This window comes from Hypomesus nipponensis, chromosome 5 (genome assembly GCF_054491055.1).
Source record: "Hypomesus nipponensis isolate SF chromosome 5, ASM5449105v1, whole genome shotgun sequence".
Taxonomy (NCBI): Eukaryota; Metazoa; Chordata; class Actinopteri; order Osmeriformes; family Osmeridae; genus Hypomesus; species Hypomesus nipponensis.
In genome coordinates, this window is record NC_140365.1 from 4482966 (window position 1) to 4507763 (window position 24798).

A 24798-nucleotide genomic window follows, 5' to 3' on the forward strand; every position below is an offset into this window, starting at 1 on the left:
AAAGGAGTCCATGTATGAAGTACTGACAGATATCCCCAACTATCTCACACTCCTCAACACGCCTCCAAGTTCCTCCTCTGAAAACGCAGGCCCACACGGATCACCTTCCAAACGCACGCCGACGGCATCTTCTGCTGCCCAGACCTGCAGCTCTGAACAAAGTACAAAAAGGACCATCGCTCTGCCTCCCCGCCCTCCCAGCCCCCACCGTCACTCTCCCACCCCCCAGCATCGCCCTCCCACCCCCCAGCATCGCCCTCCCACCCCCCAGCATCGCCCTCCCACCCCCCAGCATCGCCCTCCCACCACCCAGCATCGCCCTCCCACCATCCAGCATCCCCGTCCCTTTCCACCTGCTCCTGCGCCCAGTCAGCGCCCTCTGCCCCCCCTGCCTTCTGCCTCCAGCCTTGCCCCCACCTACCCTCAGCCACTGAACCCCCCCACCTCTTTCTACGATGACTTGGATGGAAAAGACCAACCAGACACAGAGGAAGGAGAGGAGTGAGTCTTGCTAGATGAGAACGCTCAAGTGTGTTTTTGTCACGACACGTGATACCCACCATGTTATAACGCCTCATGTTGAGCATTGTGATGGTTGTTTCCACAGAACCACGGTCCTTCCAGGTGGTCCCAGAAGAATCTCCTCAGACTGGGAGTCCCAGAAGGAGAATGGTACGAGACGACTTGTCTTTATCATAGTAATGTGTTCATTTAGCAGATGCTTCTATTAAAGCAAAGCACAGCGGGGGATTTGAACCTCTGACCAACTGATCTTGTGTCCGTCAGTGCCGCTGTACCAGGACTACCAGGCAGAGGCCATCAAGGAGGCACTGCGTGTCCAGAAAGTGTGTGAGGGAGGCGGGGTGAAGGCGGGGCTGCGGGGGGATGTGAGGAGGAGCTGGGCCCTGGGGTCCGACGGCCTGGCTGAGCCCAGGAAGGGTCCCGGGGACGTCACTCTATGGCGGGACCTGCCCGTGGTCCGACACAGCGGCCTCCTGGAGAGTCTACCCTACCAGGAGCTCCAGAGGCAGGAGGTGAAGACAATCATGGAGCAGATAGAAGTTGTCACTGTTTCAAGACATAATGATACATTATACATTATTACATTTTGTTAGAATGTGATACTTTTGATCTAAAGCGACATGCAAATAGTACATGAAGAAAGTACAGTATAAAATCCAGGATCAGAAGTACCGGTGATGTGATTGATGGTTTTCATATAAAGTATTGTGACACCTAGTCTGATGTGATCTACTTCCTGTCTGTCGGCCACTTCCTGTCCGCCGGCCACTTCCTGTCTGTCAGAGCATGTTTGAGGTGCTCACCTCAGAGGCGTCCTACCTGCGCTCCCTCAGAGTGCTCATGGATCACTTCCTGATGTCTCGCGACTTAGAGGAGACGCTTGTCGTCCACGACAAAAGGATCCTCTTCTCCAACGTCCTGGACGTGTGCGAGGCCAGCGAGAGGTACGTGTGAGCATCAGACAGACAGAATGATTCTGAATCTGAATTCTGAGTCATTTGAATCTTGATTCTAGGTTCTTGAATGATCTGCTGGAGAGAGTGGATGAAGGCATCACGATAAGTGATGTGTGTGACATCATCTACAAACACGCAGAGCACAACTTTAACGTCTACATTGATTACATCCGTGACCAAGACTACCAGGAAAAAGCCTACAGTTCCCTAATGTGAGTCACAGTTGCTGAAGACCCCCCCCCCCTCCCTAATACATTTACATTAGACATTTTATTACATTTACATTTAGTCATTTATCAGAGGCTCTTATCCAGAGCGACTTACATGAGTACAGGGACATTCCCCTGAGGCAAGTAGGGTGAAGTGCCTTGCCCAAGGACACAACTTCATTTGGAATCGAACCAACAACCTTTTGATTCACAGCCCGACTCCCTAACCGCTCAGCCATCTGACCCCTGAATTCAGAGCATTATCATGCAAGGTGATTAAAACAAAAGTCCAACGGATGCTGTGTCTGCTCTCTGGTAGGGAGTCGGATGGTTGAGCGGTTAGGGAATCAGGCTATTAATCAGAAGGTTGCCGGTTTGATTCCCGGCCACTCCAAATGACGTTGTGTCCTTGGGACACAATCACTTCACCCTACTTGCCTCGGGGGAATGTCCCTGTACTTACTGTAAGTCCCTCTGGAAGAGTGTCTGCTAAATGTAAATGGTAACACCCCACCCCTTCGCTGTGCAGAGAGAGCAACAAGGCGTTTGCAGTGGTGATGGCGAGGCTAGAGGCGTCTCCTCTGTGTCGCCGGCTGCCCTTCTCCTCCTTCCTCCTGCTGCCTCTACAGAGGATCACCCGCATCAAGATCCTGGTCCAGGTGAGTGGCAGACCCACACGCTGCAGACGCTAAAGGGGAAGAAGGAGAGCTCTGGTGTTTAGTTGCTCTTTCATCCACAACATGCCTGTGTCAGCTGCTGGCGCCGTGTGACCAAGTTGTGTCTGTGGTTTCCAGAACATCCTGAAGAGGACTCAGGAGGGCAGCAGAGAGGAACACAGCGCCATGCTGGCTCTGACCACCGTCTCTGAGGTACCCAGACTTACATTTGGACATTACATTTGAGTCATTTAGCTAACACGATGGAAGATCAAGAAGCGATAGTTTTGACAGTATCAGAGTCAAAGAATGGTTTGTATTTATTCATCACATAGCAAAGCAACCACATCTCAGTTAGCAGGAACATAACAACAACATCTTGATGACAGAAGTTTGCTAATTACTGTACAGTGAACAACAAATAATCCTACAGTGCAAGAAAACATCTTTGTTCAGGAAGTCAACTTTGACCCCTAATTAAAAAATGTTTTCAGCTCATCAAAAAATCCAACAAGCTGGTGGGTCAGATGAAGCAGATGGAGGAGCTTATTCAGATCACCAACCAGCTGGAGTTTCAGGGGATCAAGGTGCGCCGTTTTCCTCCCCTCAGTCACAGCGCTACAGACCTCGAGAGCAGTGAGGATGAGGAACATGGCCGATAGAGCGATGAGTCTCCAACCCCCTGTCCTGTGTCCCTGTCAGGCCCTCCCCCTCATCTCCACCACCCGCTGTCTGGAGAAACGAGGAGAGCTGCAGGAGCTGACCAAGGGAGCGTCCCTCTTCAACTTCGGAGTCAAGCTCACCCCCTATTACCTCTTCCTCTTCAACGATCTTCTCCTCGTAACACAGAAGAAGAGGTGAGCTTTGAGGAAACGCCTTTGCGAAATGTCTCGTTCACCTCCCATCATGTCTCTCACTTCACCAAAATCCCTCCTCCACCTGTCCCCACCATCTCTCCCCTTTCCTTTTACCCACCTCCCTCCCCTCCACCTCCTCTCCAGCCCAGAGCGCTACGTAGTGATAGACCACGCCCATCGCGCCCTGGTGCAGGTGAAGGCAGTGGACACAGGTGACCTGGGATCCCGGTACGAGCATTCCTTTTCTCTGCTACTGCTGGAGAACCACCGAGGTCAGGCCAGCGAACGCCTACTGAAGGCTCCCTCGGGGTGCGCACATACAGCCCGTATAGTTAGCCTACTTCCGAGTCAATACACATTTCCTCATCTCTCTCTAACCCACCTCCAAGACGATACTGCAGCTGGCTCGAAGAGAGGGCAGGTTGGATGTTGTGTTTGAGGGTCTGTCTGTCTGTTGTAGGTCAGACCTGCACAGGTGGATTGGAGCATTCCCCTCCATGAGTGAACCCAACAGACAGGAAGTGGTGTACGAGGACTGGGGTAGGTAGTCTGTCACATGGATGCACTGACTGGTGTCTTTACAGGATACTGTGATATTTATGTTTGAACCTGAAGACTCCCAGAGAAGTGTGCTGCGGACAAAACTAAGGGGTCGTCTCCCTCTCTTGTAGTCCTCTTAAAAGGGGCCCAGGTGTAGCCACTTGACGGCTGAGTAGGCCGTCTCGGAGACCTGTGTGTTTGAATGAAGTCAATGACAAAGAAACATTTCCATCCTGGATGGACAATAAAGTTTTGTTCTGTTTCAGACTGTCCACAGGTTCAGTGTGTGGAAGCATACCGAGCCCAGCAACGTGACGAGCTGTCCCTGGAGCCAACCGACATCATCAATGTGTGGCGGAAGACCCATGAAGGTTAGATTTGAAAAAGTATATACATTATTTTAAAAACAAGACTGCTCTAGGCAAGAAAATACTTATCTTCTATTCCCAATCAAGATTAAATCGGCCTTTATGGTCCTTCATGGTTCACATCCATTAATATCTATGTCTCCTCAACCACCAAGGTTGGTACGAGGGACTCCGTCTCCTGGACAACGAGAAAGGCTGGTTTCCTTCCAGGGTTGTCGTTGAAATAACAAACGAACATGTGAGGAGACGGAATCTTCGAGAACAGTTCCGGATCACTCAGGCAACGGCTGCCATTGAGACAGAAAGCTGAGGCACATACTGGACCTCACTGTCAGCTATCAACAGGCTCCTCTCACAGCACCGTTTCCATTTCACTAGGAACTGTTGTCATATATTCACATGTATCCAACCTCGATAACATTTTATTTTCTTACTAGCCTATGTTCAAAGTAAACAGCTACATGAAGCCATTTATTAAGTTTTTTTAATCCACCCATAACTTGTAAATAAATAAATCATTAATTTATGCAAGTTGGTTTTATTGTACTGATATTTTGTGTCTGGTGAAACAGATGGTGGCTTCTGGGCCAGCCCAGTACTCTGCAGCAGGGGGCCCCTGCTCAGCTCCCAGGGGCGCACACATGCCCCCTGGAGGACAGGAGGACTTCCAACTGCAAGAAACCCCAAAAAGTCAAGCATGTCATTGCATTGAGAAGAGTTCATCAGGAGATACTATTGATGTCTATGACTGCTTTGTATGATGTGTAAAGGCTGAAATGAAGGATACCTGTTTCAGTTGTCACCATTGTTGGTAATATTTGCCTTTTTGTTCCCCTGAAGGAGATTTTTTGATTAGAGAGTGCTATCCCTGATAGGTGTACGTGTGTGTGTGTGTGTGCGTGTAACTCTCACCCCAGGGTCTCTGGGCCTCACCTCTAAAGGAGGGGTGATGCTGCATTCTGAAGAACTGGAAGCTCTACCCCTGCGGGAAGGGAGCAGCCAGGAGCGAGAGGATCTGCTGGGGGCCCAGGGGGAGACATGCCTGGGGTGGTAGAGGGACACGGAGCGACTGCCATGCACCGGATAGACACAGCCAACAGGGACGCTAAGGAAGGAAGTTCATTAAGATGTGCGTTGGACCATTGGAAGAGAGACGCTGAACAGTGATGAAGACCAAAGTCTCACCTGAAGAGAGGATGCCGGGCATTTGTGGGGGCGTATCTCACTTCGTTGGTGTATACCACCTGGTCCTCCTCCACCTACGACAGAGTAATACAGGAACAGCATGGGAAACAAGTGGACACGCATACTTTAGTACATCTTTTACCAGAGTCTTCCGACCCCTTGGCTTCGCGTCTGAACGGAGCCCAGGCCTCACGTTTCTGATGGTGCCACAGGAGTCCAGAGAGAAGCTGAAGATGGCCTGTGTTCCCTCCACTTGGACTGGGGTACATCTGGGGTCCAGTAAGGTGGTGAGACTGGGATCGATGTCCAGGGAGGCCGATGACAGGTCCACCATCAAGACCACTCTGTCGTCGGGCAGACACACTGCGGGGGGGACACGCCCATCAGAACTACCAGGTTTACATTTAGCAGACACTCTTATCCAGAGCGACTTACAGCAAGTACAGGGACATTCCCCTGAGACAAGCAGGGCGAAGTGCCTTGCCCAGGGACACAACGTCATATCGCAACGCCGGAAATCGAACCAGCAACTTTCTCTCAAGATTCCCTAACCACTCAGCCATCTGACCCCCCTTTAGGTTAAAAATGGCATGGGCATAGTTCGGAAGTAGAACATTTGCCTACAGACCAAGCAGGTCCCAGGTTCAAATCCCTCCCATGTACATCGCTTTGGATAAAAAGACGTCTACAGGCGAATGAATTACAAAGATATTTATGTGAATCGCCCTGTGGGGCTGATCACACAACTGATGTTGTAAAACAGCATGGAGGATGGGGGGGGGGGATCTGAGTGACTTGGATGAGGATAGTGAAACCTGGATCTCTTTACCAAGCAGTTGCCTCACAGGAAAGACACATTCCTGGGTGAAGGTGCTCTGCACTCTAGACGTCTCTTTGTCTTTCACGCTCACCCCCACATTTACCACCAGACCCTGCATACTGAGACCCTGTCGGGATCAGAAGAATCAGATTAGAGATCACCTAGGGAACCAGCTCACTCCCTCCCCCTGGTTGGTTCCATTCCCACCTCGTAGGTCATGCCCAGGCCATAGAGAGGGATCTGCAAGGTGGAGTAGTTATTCATGGAGATTAGCTCGTAGCCCGCCAGCTCCACCAGCTCCCTGTCCAGCTTCCGGCCGCCAACATACACCTCCCACTGGGAGATCAGGTTCCCATGATGCACCAGCAGCTGAACCCCTTTATCCGTACATTCCCCCTCCACCCGGGGCAGGACTGCAGGACACACGGACAACAGGATATGGTAGTGCATCACTTCCTGTCGCATTGATTTTACGCTGTACTCTCTATACGCACTATTTATATATGTCGCTTTGGATAAAAGCATACATTTATGAAAAATTATTGAATAAAACGACGGAGTTCAGCTGCAGCATCAGGAGCCGACTGACCAACATCCTGCAGGTCTATCTCCACGGTGATGGGGTGGTGGAAGAGCTCTCCATTGGGGGAGAGGATGAAGGTGAAGACCCCAGTCAGCCTGTAGTTTCTATAACCATTCCCTACATACTAGGAGAGGACAAACAGAGACCAGAGTCAGCAGCAGACGGAGACAGAGACAATCCAGAGGACATCACATGGAATATACTATAGACAGGAGGATTTACAGGGATATAACTGCCTCTGCCCTCACCTTCTGGGACACCAGGGTGTGTGAGAAAGGGATTTGGAGCAGGTAGCCATGGGTGCCATTTGGGAAGGGGACTTCTGAGAGCTTGAAGCCGAGATGTGGCACCTCGTCCCAGGATACAGTCTGTTCCCCGACACTGAGGTAGGAGAAGAAGACATCCGGAGGGAAGGAGCCCACAGCTACGGAAAACATACGCTCCGCTGCCATGGTCACTGTAGCATAGCAACAAACACAAACTCCATAACACATCAGAGACAAAACCAGGACGTGAGATGTTGTGGTGGAGGCGTCTCTAACTGGCTGGTGTTGTGAGGAGACTTGCCGTTGACGAGTTGTGGTGTTTGACGGAGGTGCAGGATTGACAGGGACCTGTAGGAGCGGGAGACTGTCATCGGCCAAAGAGCATCCTCCCACCGCTGCATGTAGAACAGATCCAGGAAGTAGGACTGGAAGTAATGGCCATCCTGCACATGGCTCTGTGAGGGAGAAGGACACCTGACATTTGATTTATTTTAGTAGAAGCTTTTATCCAAAGCTACGTACAAAGAGAAGGGTTGGGATTGGGGGATGGGTGTCGACGACCATCTACATTCCACATCTATACCTTGATGTATCCTCCTTCTGCTCCGAATGGAATCCTGATTTCTATGTTCCCACCCTGTTTCCTAATGATATATCCTCGTTGTCGGGCTGTGCAGTCGCTAACAAGGCGTCCCTCCACGCCCACCCTCAGGCCCCTGTCTCTAAAGGGCGCCCGCACCAGCGGGGACAGACTCTTGGGGAGGGTCCACAGAAGGTTACCTCCATCCATGGTGACCTTTTCTTAAATAGTGGAGGGGGTGAGATTCTCACACATTTCAAAGTTGATGTATTTTCTATTATAACATGGATTTGCCTTCATGGAAATCTCTTTCCCGACAGGAGACATACTTGTGGTGCAGGCTACGGATGCGTCTACTTGCAGAAGCGCCCACTGGTGTTTATACAGGATGCTAGCGCTCACCACCTCCACCTCAACACCATTCTCCTGAGACGATTAAAAAAAAGTTAAGGTATTTGAATAGCCCAACAAGAAAGACACACCAAAATGTATATGGGAAAAAGTTTAAAAAACGAACAAACAGCTGATTATAACAAAAGTAGAGTATAACCATAGAATATTCCGAAGTACATTTATTCATTTAGCAGACGCTCTTATCCAGAGCGACTCGGACATTCCCCCGAGGCAAGTACGATGAAGTGCCTTGCCCAAGGACATAACGTCGGGAATCGAACCAGCAACCTTCTGATTACTAGCTCGATTCCCTAACCGCTCAGCCACCTGACTCCCAGGAGTAGTAGTACCTGCTGCAGCTTGTAGGAGAGGCGGGAGTTGTAAGCACAGCGCAGGGTGATGCGTGTCTCGCTGGCGTTGACGTGGTACCCCAAGAGCTGGGCCGTTTCTACGGGGACCGTCTCCTTCCTCACGGGGGGGCTCTCCGTCCCACGGGAGGGGCCGGGCACACGGAACACCACCCGCCACTCGCTCATCCCCTCGTCCAACATCTGGAAGCACACACACACACACACACGACAAAGAAAGTTCAACAAACCTGAAGACGCTGTGGAGATCTGCAAGGAAGGAGCGGTGATGGTGTTCAGAAGAGGAGAGTGACCTCACCTCGGGTGGAGGCGCCATCCACTCCACTCCCTGATGAGCGGCAGGAGGGCGTAGCTTCCTCACGGAGACCTGACACAACGATCCCAGAGCCCAACAATTCCCCTCAGATGAGTCAAGAAAGTAAAGATTCGAGACGTATAATAGATGAAACTTGACAAAGTCACGGTCATATTTCTCACAGAGCTCTGCTTACCTCCATGTAGTTCTCCTCACAGATGATCTCACGGGGTTTCCATGGGTCCTCCAGCAGGCAGCTAAGCTGTAGAGGGTAGGATCTCTCCTCTCCGCGCTCATCTTGGTGCACAAACCACACAAGCAGACTGAAGTCTGAATCTTTCTGGAAGACAAACAGAGCTTACAGTTCGCCATATCTATGCATATGTTCAATAACCTATGAGTTTTTGTATCGAGTCTGCAGGAGTCATTAATTGTTTTGTTCTTCCACAGTTGCTTATCACCTCATTTACTACATAGCACGCCATGAAAGAAGCTCTGAGGACTAAGTCCCCCTTGGTGTCCAACACCATGGTGTAGCCACATTCTCCAGCCTGTTGTCTGCGCAGTATGTGGAGTCCATCGCTACCTGTCAATCAATTTCGGGTGTTAAACAAAAAATAAATCTTTAAATGGATGACATCTCTCAAAATTATTTTGAGCATAGCTCATAATTTCGTCCTTTAGATTTAACATCACTCACCTTGGACAGCAAATCGGAATTTTGTACCAAGGATATTTGACCTGACAGCGACCCAGAAATGACGATCGTGACATTCGGTTCTAAACATCCCTTTAGAAAATGAGGACGTAGTTTGACATTATCAACAGGCTCCAGACAATGCGAGGCAATGTTTTGGTGAACCCATGTTGTCATTTGACTTACCCGGGGGTGCATTGTCAGCAATGCAAATGTGTAGAAGGCAACACAATATACTGGAATAAAAGGTAAACAAACATTAAGAAAGCTTTGATGTACCCTGAAGAACAGTCGTCAATTTTGCACAAACCCAAATGTAATTCAGTGAACAACTTATTACATTAATTATACGCAATGCATGACATATTTTGTTACTCTTTTTGATAGCTTACCACATGTATGTTGGGTCATTCATGATTTGGATTTTTCTCTAAACTGTATTTTTAAACGTTCAAGATATTTCAGTTTGTAAAATGTAAAAGGACGATCGAATTCTATTTCTTTTTTACTTCTTGAGATTCCTCATTCATTTGAATCTGGCTCGTTCTCATGTCAGAAGCCGTTTTGATTGGGTGTCGAACACACACCTGTGGACGACCTAGCCCTAATTAGTGTGGCATCAAATCAATTAAGTGCACAGACCAAATCCTTGAGATGGTCGTGCTTCAATAATGATCAAGACAATTGTGTAACATTGATAGAAAATGAAATGTTTATGTTTTGTGTATGATTTGTTTTTAATAGCATATTGTAATACATCAATAAGGCGCTGATACAACAAGGTCAAGAAGGTAATGATGAGTCGTAGACATTCTCTGGTCGTAGGAAGGAAAACGACCATGTTTCCGGTTATGACGCAATATCTTGTTACTGTATCCGTAAACATGGAGGCTGTTGTTGACGAAGTTGTAACGCCGGAGGATCTTTCGGTGAGTTTATCTCAGTGTCTCTTTATGGGTTGGTCTGAACATCCTTTAGATGCTGAATGATTAATGTGACTTATGGGGGTATTAGATGATGGAGGCCGCATTGTACGAGCAGTATCGTATTGAACTCGTACAGCTAGATAATATAGCTAACTATTAGCCTAGCTTTAGCAATCGTTCGTTTAACCATTGACTGAAACACGTCGCGTCGACTGTCATTAACATACTGGAATATTGTTATGCCTTAATCCAAATGGTCAATATAGTAGTAATTAACTCTGCATTGTTTTCTCAGAAATTTGAAAAGAAGTATAAAGGCGAGCTGGCCAAAGCGGATGTGACTAAAGATACAAAGTTCGAATATGCATGGTGTCTGATCCGGAGCAAGTCCTCCGACGACATCAAGAAGGGCATAGTTCTTCTAGACGGTAAACCGAAGTCCTAACAAACGCTATCACCGTATATGATAAGTGTACACTGAAGCCTACGCGTTATCACCGTATATGATAAATGCCTCCGTGTCTTCGTATGACAGAATCTATCTGGGTTCTGTTTATCGTTGCATATTGTCTACATAGCAAGAGGAACCTAGAGAATAACATTTTAAGACAGATGAACATGAAAGATAAACATATTTTAATCACAGCCTATTTGCACAGAGCTGATACACAAAGGAACTAAGGATGACCAGAGGGACTACTTGTTTTACCTGGCAATTGGAAACTACAAACTAAAGGTAATGGGATGGTATCTCCATGGGTTTTGTGTCTTCATATGATGCCATAATGTGTCTATTATAAGGGAAGGAACTCCAACTCTATATGTAAATGTCGTCTTTCAGGAGTATGAGAGAGGACTGAAATGCATCCGGATTCTACTGAAGAGTGAACCAGGAAACACTCAAGCTTTGGATCTGGAGACTCTCATTAAGAAGGCGATGAGGAAAGGTGAGCTGAGCATGGGGCTGTGGCTTTAATAACACAATCTCATGCCTACTCGCCATATTGTGCCTCTTTTTCACTACAATGATGCCGGGGACAGCTTTTTTTTTGTTTTCTTGTATCTTGACGCGAGCTGACGTCTTCCTTCTGAGCCGGAACTGTCAAACTAAGACTTCTGCCCAATAGCCTATTGATGCCATGGAGACACTAGGCTTGTTTCAGCCTAGTGTCTCCAGTCATGTCTTGTCCAGCAAATATATCAATATAGTATTGTACATTAATCTCAAAGTGAGCACCATTCATGATATCCAATTTGATGATGATGATGGATTGTAAATTGTTTTGTTTGTTTACCAGACGGTTTGGTTGGCATGGCCATTGTCGGAGGAATTGGCCTTGGTGTTGCTGGATTGGCTGGTCTCGTTGGTCTGGTTGTGTCGAAGAAGATCTGAGAGATGGATCAAAGGGCTGCCCCATTCTGCACCCAGCCGTCTACAAAGTCCATATTCAAATGAATACACGATAACAAGTAACTCAAACTTTTGTGTTTTTTTTCTTTCATGGTTATTCTTCACATAAAACTAACCAGAAGTGCGATTACCCTGTATAGAGGGCACAAGTGAAGAGTAGTGATACGTGCTAAACGTTTTTGCCAGGCTTTTGCTTCAGCCAACATTGTATCATGACTGACACATGGTAGCATTCTGCCACGAGCTGCTAAGTTACTCACTGTCCTCACGTGTTCATTGTCTGTTTTAGGAAGGGGGGGGGGGGGAAGTGTATGTTGCCATTTTCACAAAATGATTTAGGTCAATGGTCTCCCACCCTCCTGTAGAGCTACCTTACTGATAATCCCTCCAACACTACAACATTGTGCACAACAGATTATAAAAATGATCTGGTTGACATGTTTAAATCAGGGTGGTTAAAATTTGGGTTGGATCAAAAACCTACAGAGTTTCTGTAGCATGCCCAGAGATGGGCAACCTCTGATAGACAGTATCCCAACCAAGAGGTTTGATCTTTGCTTTGATCAACCGTTACACCTTTCTGTTGCACACTTAAGACAGGGTACATCACCTATAATAAGGCCCATTGTGTGTATATAAGTTTCACTGTGAGGATTAAAGTTGATAGGGAAGGAATTTAGATTAAATATAGGAAAGTAAAGAGTCTAATAGCACAGGTGTTCTACTCTACTGAATTGGGAGTTTATATTTTACAGTTTTATTCGCTAAGTTCTTCACTGAGGGGGAAACCATTCAAAATGATGACAGTATTTTACAATTCCAGAATGAATACACCCTAAATAGAACCATTTTGACAGTGTTATAATGTATATACATAGCCTATGTATAAAATGTGTTTCTGTTTTGAGTTTAAAATGAAACAATAATGGTCACTAAGTTATTTCATGTTTTATATTGTTTGCATATTTTTTTTGTGACGCAATCTCCCTGGTTTATGCTGCCAAACAAAGTTTGAATATTTATAAATAAGTAATATATAAATAAAATATAATGTCCTTGTAATAAATAAACTATTCATTCTTTGGAATTTGTAGCAGCACTCATCTATCACAAACAACAAATCTATTTGGTATTAATAGTTTTTCCTGCATCATTACTGAAGTAGATTTTCCAAATCAATTTACTGTGACTAGCAGAACTGATTGATTACACCAAGTTTGAGCCAACAATTCAATCGAAACTCACACTGAATACACATCAAATACTCAGGATTGTGCAAATAATCTTTAACACTGTTGACTTGTATTGCGGGCAAACACTTGCATAAAACAACACACAAAGTGTATTTATATAACACATACTGGTCAACTAGACCAATACAAGTAGTGCTAAGATAATTCAGTGATGAATTAATCTGTTGTTACTATTCTCCTATCTTCTACTGGAAGATAATATTTATGAAAGAGTCAGATGGATGAGCGGTGAGGGAGTAGTAGTAATCAGAAGGTTGCCGGATCGATTCCCTGCCGTGTCAAATGATGGCAAGGCACTTTACCCTACTTGCCTCGGGGGGAATGTCCCTGTACTTACAATAAGTCGCTCTGGATAAGAGCGTCTGGTAAATGACTAAATGTAAATGTATGAAAGAATTAGTTAAGATTTTTTTCCTTTTTTTTTTCTTTCATTGACATTTAATTGAATTCAAGATTTGTATGGTCCATAAAGTCTGCGTAAAAATCTGTAAACTTCCTGCCTTATGTGATGTTGACATTGATGACATTATGCTGTTCTTGAAGACTGAATTGTAAAGAACGTAGTTTAATATTTTTAATAGTGGTTTTAAATGGTGTGATTTGTTTTATCCTCTAACCCAATAAGGAAAAGTAATTCTCCTAAAAGGAAAACATTGAGTGAACATAAGGTGGTACTGTGGTAACAAGTTCATGTACATGAAGAAAAGTCTGGAACGTTAAAATAACAACATCTTGATTATAAGCCTGGTGTTGGCTGCTGTGGGTCTGCTCAGGATGTGGCTGAATATGTGGCATCATGTGACATGGCTTCTGCTCAATGGAGACAGTGTATTGGCAGGCAGCTCACAAACTCGGGCCTTTAAAAGACCTCCAGCACAACAGGATACCCCCTGTCACAAGAAGACAAACGCTGTCCAAGGCTGATACACACTACAATTCTTGTTCTACAAGACTTTTGTTTAATGATTGAGCTTGAACTGAGGTTGCCTTAGTTTGAATATTAAGTCCTGGACTGAAGATACTTGACTAATTAAGAGTTGTTAAAGTGTTAAAGTACATCTTTATTAATTTAGTCAAGACATCAGAGAAATTTAAAGGATGAATTAAACTATAGTTAAAGCCAATGAGATGGTATACATGTGGGTAAACAATATGAGGTGGTGGGTTCAAAGCCAATTGAAATGCTGTTGATTGAAGTTTATCAAACAAAACATTAACAGGAAAAAGCGATAAGACAAATGATTTATACACTGTGTTTTATTGTACTGTTCATTGATTGGAACTTTGTACTGTGTACTGTATCACACATCATAACTCAGGTATACAGGTCTGGTACATCTGAAAAGTAGCCCATAGTCACATTTCCTCTGTATATAAAAACAGGTGCAGCAGGTTTCCCAACAGATGTCCACAGCCGAATCAGAATGAATCGACATTACATTTTAAGCTCCGTACTAGTGAAGTATTGGCCTGCATCTTCCCCTTGATGTGGCTGACCTGTGAATATCTGTAAGCTGTACTGTACCTTCAAACACTGCCTGCTCTTTGGTCAATGTATTACTCATGTTCAAAACCCCACACGATGACAGATCCATTTCTAAACATCACGACCCATTCCCACTTAGACAAACATCTTATGTTCATGAAAGAGCAGGCGTTGGAACAAATTCTTTGTCACCCTTCACATTTGTTTGATGCTAAATCGCTGCAAATCCAGTAGGCCTATGAATCACCAATTTCCTGATCTACGTTTCAAATGTGTACTCTGCAATAATGCTCTGCATTTACTTTCATTCCTTAATTTAGTTCCTTCATAGACCTGCACCAAAAGCACAAACTAGATAAGTAAAACAAGACAACATCGAGAGCGGATAGTTTTTCTGATGTCATAGTGTTTGTACAGGGGCAGTCATGACGCCCGTCAGTATTGCTTCCTCTGACTTGTGAAAGCAACCACATATTAACACTACTTTACCCATATTTTATGCCATCAAAAAGCTAATCTCTTTTTTTGGGGGGTTAAACTTTTTTGGGGTTAACCAAATTCCTCTCAAATACACAAGAATATATATAGTATCCTTTTAGTCTTCATTGGACACAAAACTTAACCTGATGTCGCCAAATGGTTTGTTACACAGCACCATCTGGGAAGTGGTCCATTGAAAATGAGTGCAAGAAAGGGCAGAAAGGGATAGATCACTCGTGTGATCAGTTCTGTTCGATGACAGTACAACCAGGGGCAATTCTAGGGTTAGACCTTCAGGGAGGCTTAGCCCCCAATGAGAATGTGACTTGTGTTCTTAATCTGTGCCATGAAATTAACTACCTCGGCTACTTCTACTCCTTTGGTTTTACTGGCAGACTAAAGATGTACGAGACACTTGATATTAAACCTGTTTAAAGCCCTTTGAACCTGTAATTGTTTGTCATCTGCCCTAACAGACATGTTTGATAACTTTTATGTTAGAGCACAAAAACTTATTTAAGAACATAATAATTCAAGATATCTTTTTTTAAATGATCAATATTTTTAGGGGTGCTGAGATTAAATTTAGGGGTGCTTAAATTTAGTCTAAAGTCGCCAATTAGTACAACAATCTTTAACCAAAGCTGCAATGGGGACAGTAAAGTAAAGAAAGATCTGTGACAATGGGATGAATGCGTCAGGGTTTCCCACACATTAAAGGATATATCAATTTCATTGTAAAACAAAGGCAAAATCATTATCAATCATTATCCAATCAATTTGATGGATTCTTAGTTTCTACACGTCTAGCCTACATCCTTGTGCTCTTCGGGTCAAATCAAGGATCACACACTTTTGGGCGGGAATAGTCAAATTATTTTTTAACATGCGGCCTAAGCAAGGTTCAAATAAGTCCGTTCAGCTCGTTTCATTACTCAGGTCATTAAGTTCAGATAACAAAACCTGAATAGGTTGGGCCGTAAAACAGAGGCTGAGACAGCATTTGAGAACTGGTTTCTGACACTCACTGACACATTTCAAACTAAGCTTTGTTCTGAAGAAATCTGCTCAAAATGAATCAGATCACCGAGGTTCTGGCACTTTCATTGTGTTTTGTGGGTTGGATAATGGTGGCCATATCACTACAAGATCAGTACTGGAAAGAATCATCCTCGGACGGGAGCGTAATCACAACCTCCACTATCTATGAAAATCTCTGGATGTCTTGTGCCAGCGATTCAACCGGGGTATACAACTGTTTAGACTTTCCATCTATGTTTTCTCTGCCTGGTAAGCAATTATTGGTCATAATGTCAAATTAAAGTAAAAGGCAGTAATGAAAATAATGTATTGTAATGATTTTAACTATTTATTAATAACGTGCTTAGTAATTAATAACATAGCCTAATCGTGTTTATGCTGCTGTTTGTCAACTTGAGAAACCTGCGATGGATGGCTTGTCTGCTGACTATGCATTTTCTCTGCTGATAATTAACACGTTGCAGTGCTATAGCTATAGGCCTATATAGCCCACTATTTTGACCAAAACCTCGTGTGACTAACACCTTCGGATAAACAGATAGATAACTTTAATGCTTGTCAGGATCTGTTGCCAGCCATGTCTTTATTATGTTCCTAGGAAATAATAATATAAATTGTCTTGGTGCCAATTGCCATATGCTGAAAATGCAATAGTCAGTAGCAGTACGACAATAAGATGGAAATTGCTTGATTTGTTCATCTATGGGGGATGAATGATCAATGATCTGTCCTAGGTCTAGCCTATAGGCGACTCTTCTGTTAGGCTTTAGTTTTGCATTAGAAGCATTGGGGACACAATGTTTCGTTTAAACGTCATTCACTTGTTGAGTGGTAGTTATAACGTTATGTAAGCCGGTCGTGATATATGAACATAATTTCAAAGAGAAGTGATGAATAGCTAGTTAAAGTCATTTCGTTTGAACTCGTTGCCTTTCGATAAACACTTGAGCAGTCCTTGAAAATATAAAATATGGATGGCAAGCAACGTACAGAAAAAACGAAGGAGTGGCACTAAAGTTGCGTCGTGAATCATTGATTTATAAACACACCGTAGCATCCCCAAAGAATGTACAGATTTATTCCAGAGACGCGCAACCATAGTCAGCCTGCAGGAACTCCGCTTCACAGTGTCGTATTTAGAGCCAACTTGTGTAGACTTTGCAAAGGAGAGTAGGCTAACTATCGGTCATTGTTTTTAATCAAACCAAACATCAACTATTCAGGCCGGGAAGAAACGAGCGGAGAATTATGAACGGGATTGTCGAAGTTCTAGCATCTTTTCTAGGTTTTCTGGCCTGGGTGATGGTCGGTGTTGCTCTACCAAACCGATACTGGAGAGTTTCCTCTGTGGATGGAAACGTTATCACCACATCAACCATTTATGAAAACCTGTGGATATCATGCGCCACCGACTCCACAGGGGTTAGCAACTGCCGCGACTTTCCATCTATGCTCGCTCTTTCTGGTAGGCATGGTTAGACGATATCGCGTATTGAAGTTTTCGAGTTTTTGGACAGTAGAGATATATCATAGTAACCAGGTATATTCATGACAACTTTTTAGACGTTTGCACCTCTACATTGAGTGGGATATTTGTAAGAAATGATGTCAACAATATTTTTTCAACATCCAAGTCTGGAACTTTGTTCTATATGATTTTACAACATTTTCCTGGGAATGCATAGGAGAATTAACTGAAACAGGACAAAGCAGATAAGAAATGATAACCTAAGATAACATCGACCCACCAGTGAAAAATCACAATGACACAGCACACACCCACACAGCTGTCTGTTTCTCAAGGACAGGAAGAGCACACCTATCGCCTTTCTGTCTACATCATCTGATATTGACAGTCTACTGACCCTTAATTGGTGACACTAAGTGTCTAAAACTCAAACTCAAATATACTCAAACTTTATATTTGTAAGAATATGCAGATTGATTTGTGGTTGTTCCTGTGCAGGATACATACAGGCCTCCAGGGCGTTGATGATCACCTCTATCGTGTTGGGAAGCCTGGGTATCGTGGCGGCCCTGGTGGGAATGCAATGCACCAAAGCAGGAGGAGAGGACTACGTCATGAAGGGAAGAATCGCTGGTTTGGGGGGCATGCTCTTCCTCCTGCAGGGTAACACCACCTCTCACACCATTTCTTTTTTTCACTTGGTAATTAAGACACAAGATTCAATCACAAATGGACAATAATTACCTTTTTGCTTGGGAAAGCAATGTTTTAGATAGCTAATTTAATGTCTTTTGAACAAAAAACAATGATAGTACAGTGCAATAATAACATCTCAATTGCTCAACTTACAGACTTTACAAAACAAGTGTGGTTCTCAGTCATGTCCCTCATGTTATGGTCTCTACATCTTCCAGGCTTGTGCACCATGATCTCGGTTTCCTGGTATGCCTACAATATTACCCAGGAGTTCTTTGACCCCTTCTATCCAGGGACAAAGTGCGTACATTCAATACATTAAAAACTGTAAGGGAAATTTGATGTGAATTAAATGTTGGCATCAACTTAGGTATAAAAGTAAAGTTTCCTGCCATGAGTAGTAGTAGTCCACAGACTGTGTTATAAATATGTCAAGGTTTGTACAGATTGTCCACTGGTAGACTGGAGCATACGTTAACTTTGCGAAGTGCTGTATACTGTTCTATATGTTGCTGTATACTAGTGTAGCCGGTGTGTGGTGAAACTCACTCCTCAAGTATGTAAAAGGCCACTCGCATCAATGAATTGCTAGTTTTTGGTTGGCGTAGTTGGTAGTGGTGGTGCTTGGGAAATCAGAGGTGGTAAGTTCGACTCCCGGTCGGAGTCAACAGTGGCCCGTATACCTCTGACGGAACTTGCAAGACCACGTCTGTTACACTAGACTACATGTACACATGCTGCATGCATTCCTATGTGCCACTCCTCTCCGGCAGAAGGCTGCGGTCTATCAGGACCAGGTTTTTTCCCATCAGCTGTTGGCCTCTTCAACAAGGCCAAGGGCTCATACAAACTTTAATCACTACGCACAATGACACCTTGCCATATTTGTTGCACTATTTGTATTTTTTGTATTTTTATATTGTGGTTATTTTTTATTATATTCTAAATTTTTACATACTTAGCCTCTTAGTATTAGTTACACTTTTTACCTTTAGTATAGTTAGACCACATATTTAAGAATCCCTATATGTTGAATGTATGCATCTTCTTGCCAAAGTAAATTCCATGTCTGTGCAAACTTTCATGGCGTTTGAAACCCTTTCTGATTCTGATGAGCAGGTATGAGATTGGAGAGGGCCTTTACATCGGCTGGTGCTCCGGCACGCTTGCCATTTGTGGAGGGTCGTGCCTGCTGTGTTCATGTAAACTGGGGACACCCGAAGACAAACTGTGAGTATCCGCACTCCAATGTGGATGGATGGGTTTAGCTCAGATGGTTGAGTTGGTAGATAATCTGTGAGTCGCTATGGATAGAAACGGCTGCTAAATGTATCAAGACATGTTTCCGCCGCGCGTCTACGTCCGTGTTGTTCTGCGGGAGCTACAGTATGATTATGCCACTTATGATGACAGTATGATGAGCGCTGATTACTCTGTCCCCTGGTTTTCTAGGCCGTACACATACCAGCCCCCCACCAGAGGAACAGTGTTCTCGGGGCCATCGGTCTCCCAGACGCCCAGCCAGTATGGCAGGAACGCATACGTGTGAAAGATTACGGATGGGGTGGAGATCCCTTCCATAGATTGAGATTTGCCAAGAAAAACATTGCAGGTGGATTCAATGAGTAGTATTCATTTAGATCTTTTTTCGACTATTATAGTGAAGTTTTTCTACGGGAACGCTGGAGTTCCAGCTATGTGGATATGGACTACCTGCATACGAAGACCCACCTACTATGTAGAATATGGGTTGACAACTGCCAAATGTCTTTCCATGTGATGTCTGATGCCTCTGATATATATTGTAGTTTTTTTATAAATTTGTAGGCAAAGGGTGTGTTATACCATTCGCTCATTATTAACTGTGAGTATTTGAACTGCACCTTTGATTGAGGTTGGATAATGTATTTGAATTATAAATACATTTATTATATAAACATAACATGAATAATTATGTTGCTGTTTACACTGAGGGATGTTTGTTCACAAGGTTTTTCCATCCAAAATGTACATATTTTATGTTTTATAAACAGTGCGTTCTTTCTTGGGTATGGTCAGTGTACGCGAGCTCACATATGTGTGATTCATTGGTCAGCACACCCATAACAGTGCAGTTTTAACAAGGACCGACAAACGCAGAATGTCCATGTATGTGTTTGTCTTCACTTTAATGTTGATGGATTGTACATTTAATCAACTGGTTTTATATTTGAAATGGTTTCCTGTATTTTTCTATTGACAAATAAATATAGTTTGACAACCCAATCTTGTCTGTGACCTTGGAGGAGTGTAATGTTAGGTACGACATTCCAATTATTTCCCACTTCATAAGTACTTTCCCAACACTTTGGCAGCACCTAGTGGTAAATAAACATGACTGTTGTATTCAATGATGCTCCACCACCACCTCCTGGACTAAACCGCAACCACACTTCTGGAATATGTCTTTTTCTAAGGTTGTCCATCTTAACAGACCTCTCTCTAAACAAAACCACTGAAACATATCCAAAACTGGATAAATATCATAATAAAACAATTTATTTGTATCCAATTTTTTTTAACGAAACCATAACCTATAAAACCAGAGACACCGAGGCTGTGAAAAATACGCTAAGCTTATGGAGCTTCTTTGGCCAAGTTGGCCATAGCTTCCTCGTCAAATCGCAGGAAATGCCACCCTTCGTTAGCGGTCAGGTCATGAGCTCCTTTGGCAACATAGAAGTCTAGTGATGGAGTGTTCCAGTCCAAGACGGTCAGCTGCAGTCTGGCACACTGCTTCTCCTTACCCTCCTGGGAAGGAGGGGAAGGAGAAGTTTATGTTCTATTTGTAACATGTAAAAGGTACAGGTAGGATACATTGGCATTCTTGGGTCCTGATTCATTTGACATTTTCCTAGCGGCCTAAACTTAGGCTTTAATAAATCCAAACCTAATAGATAGGGTTAGGGGTACTTATCCTTGAGTGATTCTTATCAACAACATCAAATCAAATATACTGATTAACGAGTAACCTAAGAACTAAAAAAACCTTTAAATAACCTAAGCCTGTAGTAAAGTGACCGTCACAGCAGCAGATACATTTGGTAACAACATCAGCAGTATTTCCAAACAGACAGGTGAATGGGTGAATGATTATCTTCACTAAAGAATCACCCCAACAGATAAATGATATACAGCGATGACTGACTCACATTGGACTATAAACTTACTTTAGCCACTTTGCTCATCAAACCCTTTCCAATGCCTTTTCCTGCATATGGACAGCAGAACATGAGTTTTATGTGTTTTATGAACGGTAACAGTAACAGTACCATAAACTATGACACTGGAATAATTACCTCGGAACTCAGGCATAACATACAGGTCTTCCATGAATACTGACCGTCCTTTCCACGTGCTGTATGTGTAAAAGTACAGGGCGTAGCCAACAACGGTGTGCCCTACGCGCCAATGAACAGAACATAAAAAAACAGGCAGGACAACTCATTGGATAGGTTAATATTGTCCGCCAATAACTTCCCCTGAGGTTGACCCTTAACCTTGTCGCTGAACTGCTTGAAAGCACTAGACGTATGCCTGCACAATGCAACATTCAGTTTTATGTTTGCTGTATCTTAGAATTATATAAACTAAAATATGCATCAATTAAATGTATCATTTAAATATAGATTTTACCGTCTTTAGTCTTATCTTCTTCAGGCACTTCTGCAACCAGGCACTCGAAAAACGGATTGGAAGAAAAGCCATCACGCTCCAAATCTAAAGAAAAAAGTAAACACACGGGCGAATGAGGTGGCACGAGAAGACACGCAGCGCATGTAGACCTATTCCAATTAGTCAAAAAAACAATTACCTTTATGGGAGATCTTCACCTGATCCGGCATTTTTTCATAAATTGCCAATTCCTATGTACAGCAAAAGCGGAAAGCAGTAGGTAGGCGAGACAGTAAGCTATCAGAGCACTGGTGTCGGAAAAGCAACTTACCATTATCATCCTAGATATGTCCTTACTGTCATCTTTTCTTGCAGCGCGTATAGTAAAGTTCATTTTTCGTAGTTTTGCGTTCACAAACGAGGCTAAAATATGAGGTAAATTAAAAACGTGTTCGTAAATCTGGGTACGGTGCCCCATAGAGGACACAAAAACAATCATTAACCAGTCCTTGTTCTCTTGTTCAACCCAACTCCGCCATGGGCCCTTAAGTAACGAGACAGAAATGTTTAACATAAAATACAATTGTTCTTTACATATCAACTTACAGAGTGCGGGAACTAAGGACACCTATAGGCTATACTTTAGGATTAGGCTATAGGCATTTATGCATTTATAAATTTAATTGAGATTGTCGTGAAGTTGCCCACTTATAAACTTTTATTATACAAGGAAAAAATCTGCAATATGTGTAAAACTCTGTTAATGATTAATTGACAAATGAGGCCACTTCAAGTCAAAGTCGCGTAGGGATGAGGTAGCCAAATGAGGCGAATGCCCTTAAGACATAACGGTCTGTACAGTCACTCCCTCTCGTTTTGTTCTCCCGGTGAAGTGGAGTGGCCCTTTCAAATACATCATCCGTTGTCGTGTGGGACGAGTGGACTTGGAAGCAGGTCAATGTGCATGGACATTTAAGCTCACAGAAAGTAATGGGTGACAGGGTGACTGTACGTCTTGATGTTGCTTTGTTTGTAAAGTACTGAAAATCGGGTATCGTACGGGCTTTAAAGTAAGTATTGTTAGTCCAGGCGTGGCGGACTACTTTACCCACGTTTGGTATGCCTTACAATGTCATGTTTGAATAAGTATTCACTGTTTGTGTTGAATTATGTTTGGCTAAAGTTGACTCCATGTAGGCGTAAGATAAATCGCTTTCCCTATACCTAATGTTGTGGGAACAAAGAAAAGTCAATTTACACAATGTTGGCTGCAAACAATTATTTGTCTGGGAAAATAAAAGATTTTGTGACTCATTTGGCTTTCAGGATCAGCATGGTTAAGACAGGACTACGGCCTGTTTCGAATTTGAATCGTGCACATAGGAAAGCGACAAATAGGCTACTTTGAGGAACTTTCAGGCTAATACCCCCCTCTCGTGGAGCAAGAGTTTTATTTTAGAGTAAGCCAATAGTAGCCTGGCTCTGCCCTCCTACGTACTTCCGCTCAATTTGGATTTTGCTTCTGTACAAATGAAATTTACGAGGGTCTGGTTAGGACCAGGCTTAGCCAATAGTAGTCCTCAAGTACTTTTTTTCGAAGATATTGTTTCAACCTTTCAAAAAAGAAACGCCAAAAAACACAAAAAAACTAGTTCATGCAAAGGTTCATGCAGACGATGTCTTGTCTAATAATTTTAATTAACTTACCTTTATAATATAACCACAGCATACCATAAAGTAAACCATGAAAAATGCAAACACCCAGAAGCACCTTAAGTGCTTCTGATCTTACCATAAAATCTAAAACGGTGTTCACAAAATGGAAGGCTACACTTTTTGTTATTGCTTTCATAACAAACACCTCTTCATTCTTGGAAGACCCTTTAGATTTTTACAACTGTCATGTGTTCCTGTCTGTCTGGTAGGCATACTGGTGTTCCAGCCTGGGCCCCAGCCATGTCCCAGGGGCCTCCCTCCCGGCTCATACAGACCCTCAGGAAATCTCCTGCAGTATTGCGGCGCAAGCTTCGTAAGGGCCGCATCCAGGACCTGTCCCAGGGTGATCCCCTGTTTAAAGTTCACTACTTGGGCACAGCGAAAATCTACTCCCTGGATTTGGAGCAGGCCCAAGGGGCTTTAAGTCAGCTACTCCTACAGGCTCCAGAGAAACTAACCAAGGACCACGCTCTGGTGGTACGCCAGCGCTACGTGGAGGTGAAAGAGATCAGCACAGGCAGGCAGCTGGCCAAGACCCAACTCAGAGATATTGCTTACTGTGCTGCGAACCGGGAACGTCCAAATGTGTTTGTGTATATATGCAGGCAGCAATCCCAGCAGCTGCAGTGTAGAGTGTTCTGGTGCAACAAGGCTGAGAGAGCTAAGGACATCACTGCCTGTCTGGCTCTCTCCTTCCAAAGGGCACTGAATGACTCGCAAGCCCGGGAGACCAATCACATGCAGGGGGAGGGATCAGAGAATGTCCAATCAGTGGTCCCGGATCTCAAGCTGAACGCGTCCAAGTCGGCAGCGGACCTTAATAAAGGTGAATCTGTGTGGACCCTTTAAGGAGGGCTGGCACAGCTACAGTTCACTACATCCCATTTCGAAAAAGTTTCCAAGTGTTAAATTGGCTCTTTCTTTCAGGTCGCCGGAAGAAGAGGGACATGATCTCTCGGGCAGTGAGGAGAAAGACCAGCCGTGCTGATCACTCACAGTCATCAACAACAGTCTGACACTCACCTCAGGGTCTGCAATGCTTAGCAACCTGCCCATTGGTGGTCGCTACGGTAACTAGCTGCCCATTTTGTGCATACTGTGTGGTAACCAGCTGCCCACAGGCACACATTGATGCTATGATGGCAACATGGACTACTCCAAACAGATGACAATCACTCGTGGAGCCATGAACAGGAGCCCTGATCAGAAAACAGCATTTCTTCATGATCAACCATCTGCCATAGAATGCAATATTTGTAAGAACTAACTTTGTTTTAGTCATCTTTGAAATGTTTTATACGGGCCGAGTTATAAAACATTTCCCAAGCAGGTCTTGTGATGGTGTGTGTGTGTGTGTGTGTGTGTTCAAAAC

At 44.0% G+C, this 24798-nt stretch overlaps 6 protein-coding genes across 9 annotated transcripts; 4 read left to right on the forward strand and 2 right to left on the reverse strand.

The window, feature by feature from the left end:
- The first annotated feature begins 455 nt into the window (after positions 1-455).
- Positions 456-4591, forward strand: arhgef15a (Rho guanine nucleotide exchange factor (GEF) 15). The gene is made up of 13 exons (XM_084698731.1): positions 456-501; positions 625-672; positions 787-1034; positions 1306-1466; positions 1538-1690; positions 2217-2346; positions 2482-2556; positions 2838-2930; positions 3046-3200; positions 3345-3509; positions 3661-3740; positions 4007-4111; positions 4264-4591. The coding sequence occupies exons 1-13, from the start codon at positions 456-458 to the stop codon at positions 4416-4418; spliced, it is 1614 nt and encodes a 537-aa protein (XP_084554857.1). The 3' UTR covers positions 4419-4591.
- A 78-nt stretch (positions 4592-4669) lies between these two features.
- LOC146287944 (uncharacterized) lies at positions 4670-9386 on the reverse strand. Its single transcript, XM_084698732.1, has 17 exons — positions 9299-9386; positions 9060-9184; positions 8795-8938; positions 8602-8670; positions 8286-8486; positions 7872-7968; positions 7546-7763; positions 7264-7417; positions 6945-7153; positions 6703-6820; positions 6321-6526; positions 6123-6240; positions 5487-5656; positions 5294-5367; positions 5021-5213; positions 4896-4942; positions 4670-4779 (listed from the first exon to the last, which is right to left on the reverse strand). Exons 1-16 carry the CDS (start codon positions 9384-9386, stop codon positions 4901-4903), a joined length of 2226 nt encoding a protein of 741 aa, XP_084554858.1. The 3' UTR covers positions 4670-4779; positions 4896-4900.
- Positions 9387-10092: 706 nt separating this feature from the next.
- Positions 10093-12719, forward strand: LOC146287945 (mitochondrial fission 1 protein-like). Its single transcript, XM_084698924.1, has 5 exons — positions 10093-10224; positions 10517-10649; positions 10881-10957; positions 11063-11168; positions 11520-12719. The coding sequence occupies exons 1-5, from the start codon at positions 10093-10095 to the stop codon at positions 11612-11614; spliced, it is 543 nt and encodes a 180-aa protein (XP_084555050.1). The 3' UTR covers positions 11615-12719.
- Positions 12720-15924: 3205 nt separating this feature from the next.
- LOC146287946 (claudin-15-like) lies at positions 15925-20167 on the forward strand. 2 transcript variants are annotated; one of them, XM_084698024.1, is made up of 5 exons: positions 15925-16141; positions 17859-18023; positions 18275-18356; positions 19176-19286; positions 19509-20167. In XM_084698024.1, exons 1-5 carry the CDS (start codon positions 15925-15927, stop codon positions 19603-19605), a joined length of 672 nt encoding a protein of 223 aa, XP_084554150.1. In that variant the 3' UTR covers positions 19606-20167. The 2 variants fall into 2 exon arrangements, with proteins under 2 accessions (XP_084554150.1, XP_084554149.1); XM_084698023.1 differs by lacking the exon at positions 15925-16141 and adding an exon at positions 16904-17357.
- Positions 20168-20578: 411 nt separating this feature from the next.
- sat2b (spermidine/spermine N1-acetyltransferase family member 2b) lies at positions 20579-22470 on the reverse strand. The gene is made up of 6 exons (XM_084698022.1): positions 22042-22470; positions 21910-21961; positions 21732-21815; positions 21395-21496; positions 21266-21306; positions 20579-20846 (listed from the first exon to the last, which is right to left on the reverse strand). Exons 1-6 carry the CDS (start codon positions 22282-22284, stop codon positions 20673-20675), a joined length of 696 nt encoding a protein of 231 aa, XP_084554148.1. The 5' UTR covers positions 22285-22470; the 3' UTR covers positions 20579-20672.
- LOC146287948 (low density lipoprotein receptor adapter protein 1-like) lies at positions 21876-24755 on the forward strand. 3 transcript variants are annotated; one of them, XM_084698020.1, is made up of 3 exons: positions 21876-21990; positions 23636-24252; positions 24354-24755. In XM_084698020.1, the coding sequence occupies exons 1-3, from the start codon at positions 21914-21916 to the stop codon at positions 24440-24442; spliced, it is 783 nt and encodes a 260-aa protein (XP_084554146.1). In that variant the 5' UTR covers positions 21876-21913; the 3' UTR covers positions 24443-24755. The 3 variants fall into 3 exon arrangements, with proteins under 3 accessions (XP_084554146.1, XP_084554145.1, XP_084554147.1); XM_084698019.1 differs by lacking the exon at positions 21876-21990 and adding an exon at positions 22525-22664; XM_084698021.1 differs by lacking the exon at positions 21876-21990 and adding an exon at positions 22596-22780.
- The last annotated feature ends 43 nt before the right edge of the window (positions 24756-24798 follow it).

What these genes read in the sequence shown, in the direction of transcription:
- LOC146287946 (XM_084698024.1), top strand. Translation starts at nt 15,925, where the DNA reads ATGAATCAGATCACCGAGGTTCTGGCACTTTCATTGTGTTTTGTGGGT. An exon ending in ATCTATGTTTTCTCTGCCTG is followed by an intron (nt 16,142 to 17,858) that starts GTAAGCAATTAT and finishes GTTCCTGTGCAG; the next exon opens with GATACATACAGGCCTCCAGG. An exon ending in CATGCTCTTCCTCCTGCAGG is followed by an intron (nt 18,024 to 18,274) that starts GTAACACCACCT and finishes TACATCTTCCAG; the next exon opens with GCTTGTGCACCATGATCTCG.
- sat2b (XM_084698022.1), bottom strand. Translation starts at nt 22,284, where the DNA reads ATGTTAAACATTTCTGTCTCGTTACTTAAGGGCCCATGGCGGAGTTGG. An exon ending in TGTTATGCCTGAGTTCCGAG is followed by an intron (nt 21,307 to 21,394) that starts GTAATTATTCCA and finishes GTCCATATGCAG; the next exon opens with GAAAAGGCATTGGAAAGGGT. An exon ending in TGATGAGCAAAGTGGCTAAA is followed by an intron (nt 20,847 to 21,265) that starts GTAAGTTTATAG and finishes CCTCCTTCCCAG; the next exon opens with GAGGGTAAGGAGAAGCAGTG.
- LOC146287945 (XM_084698924.1), top strand. Translation starts at nt 10,093, where the DNA reads ATGAGTCGTAGACATTCTCTGGTCGTAGGAAGGAAAACGACCATGTTT. An exon ending in TAACGCCGGAGGATCTTTCG is followed by an intron (nt 10,225 to 10,516) that starts GTGAGTTTATCT and finishes TTGTTTTCTCAG; the next exon opens with AAATTTGAAAAGAAGTATAA. An exon ending in TAAGAAGGCGATGAGGAAAG is followed by an intron (nt 11,169 to 11,519) that starts GTGAGCTGAGCA and finishes TTTGTTTACCAG; the next exon opens with ACGGTTTGGTTGGCATGGCC.
- arhgef15a (XM_084698731.1), top strand. Translation starts at nt 456, where the DNA reads ATGACTTGGATGGAAAAGACCAACCAGACACAGAGGAAGGAGAGGA. An exon ending in GGAGTCCCAGAAGGAGAATG is followed by an intron (nt 673 to 786) that starts GTACGAGACGAC and finishes TGTGTCCGTCAG; the next exon opens with TGCCGCTGTACCAGGACTAC. An exon ending in GTGTGCGAGGCCAGCGAGAG is followed by an intron (nt 1,467 to 1,537) that starts GTACGTGTGAGC and finishes TCTTGATTCTAG; the next exon opens with GTTCTTGAATGATCTGCTGG.
- LOC146287944 (XM_084698732.1), bottom strand. Translation starts at nt 9,386, where the DNA reads ATGTTTAGAACCGAATGTCACGATCGTCATTTCTGGGTCGCTGTCAGG. An exon ending in ATTCCGATTTGCTGTCCAAG is followed by an intron (nt 9,185 to 9,298) that starts GTGAGTGATGTT and finishes ATTGATTGACAG; the next exon opens with GTAGCGATGGACTCCACATA. An exon ending in CAGAAGGAGGATACATCAAG is followed by an intron (nt 7,418 to 7,545) that starts GTATAGATGTGG and finishes TCTCCCTCACAG; the next exon opens with AGCCATGTGCAGGATGGCCA.
- LOC146287948 (XM_084698019.1), top strand. Translation starts at nt 22,534, where the DNA reads ATGAGGCGAATGCCCTTAAGACATAACGGTCTGTACAGTCACTCCCTC. An exon ending in ACGAGTGGACTTGGAAGCAG is followed by an intron (nt 22,665 to 23,635) that starts GTCAATGTGCAT and finishes TCTGTCTGGTAG; the next exon opens with GCATACTGGTGTTCCAGCCT. An exon ending in GGCAGCGGACCTTAATAAAG is followed by an intron (nt 24,253 to 24,353) that starts GTGAATCTGTGT and finishes TCTTTCTTTCAG; the next exon opens with GTCGCCGGAAGAAGAGGGAC.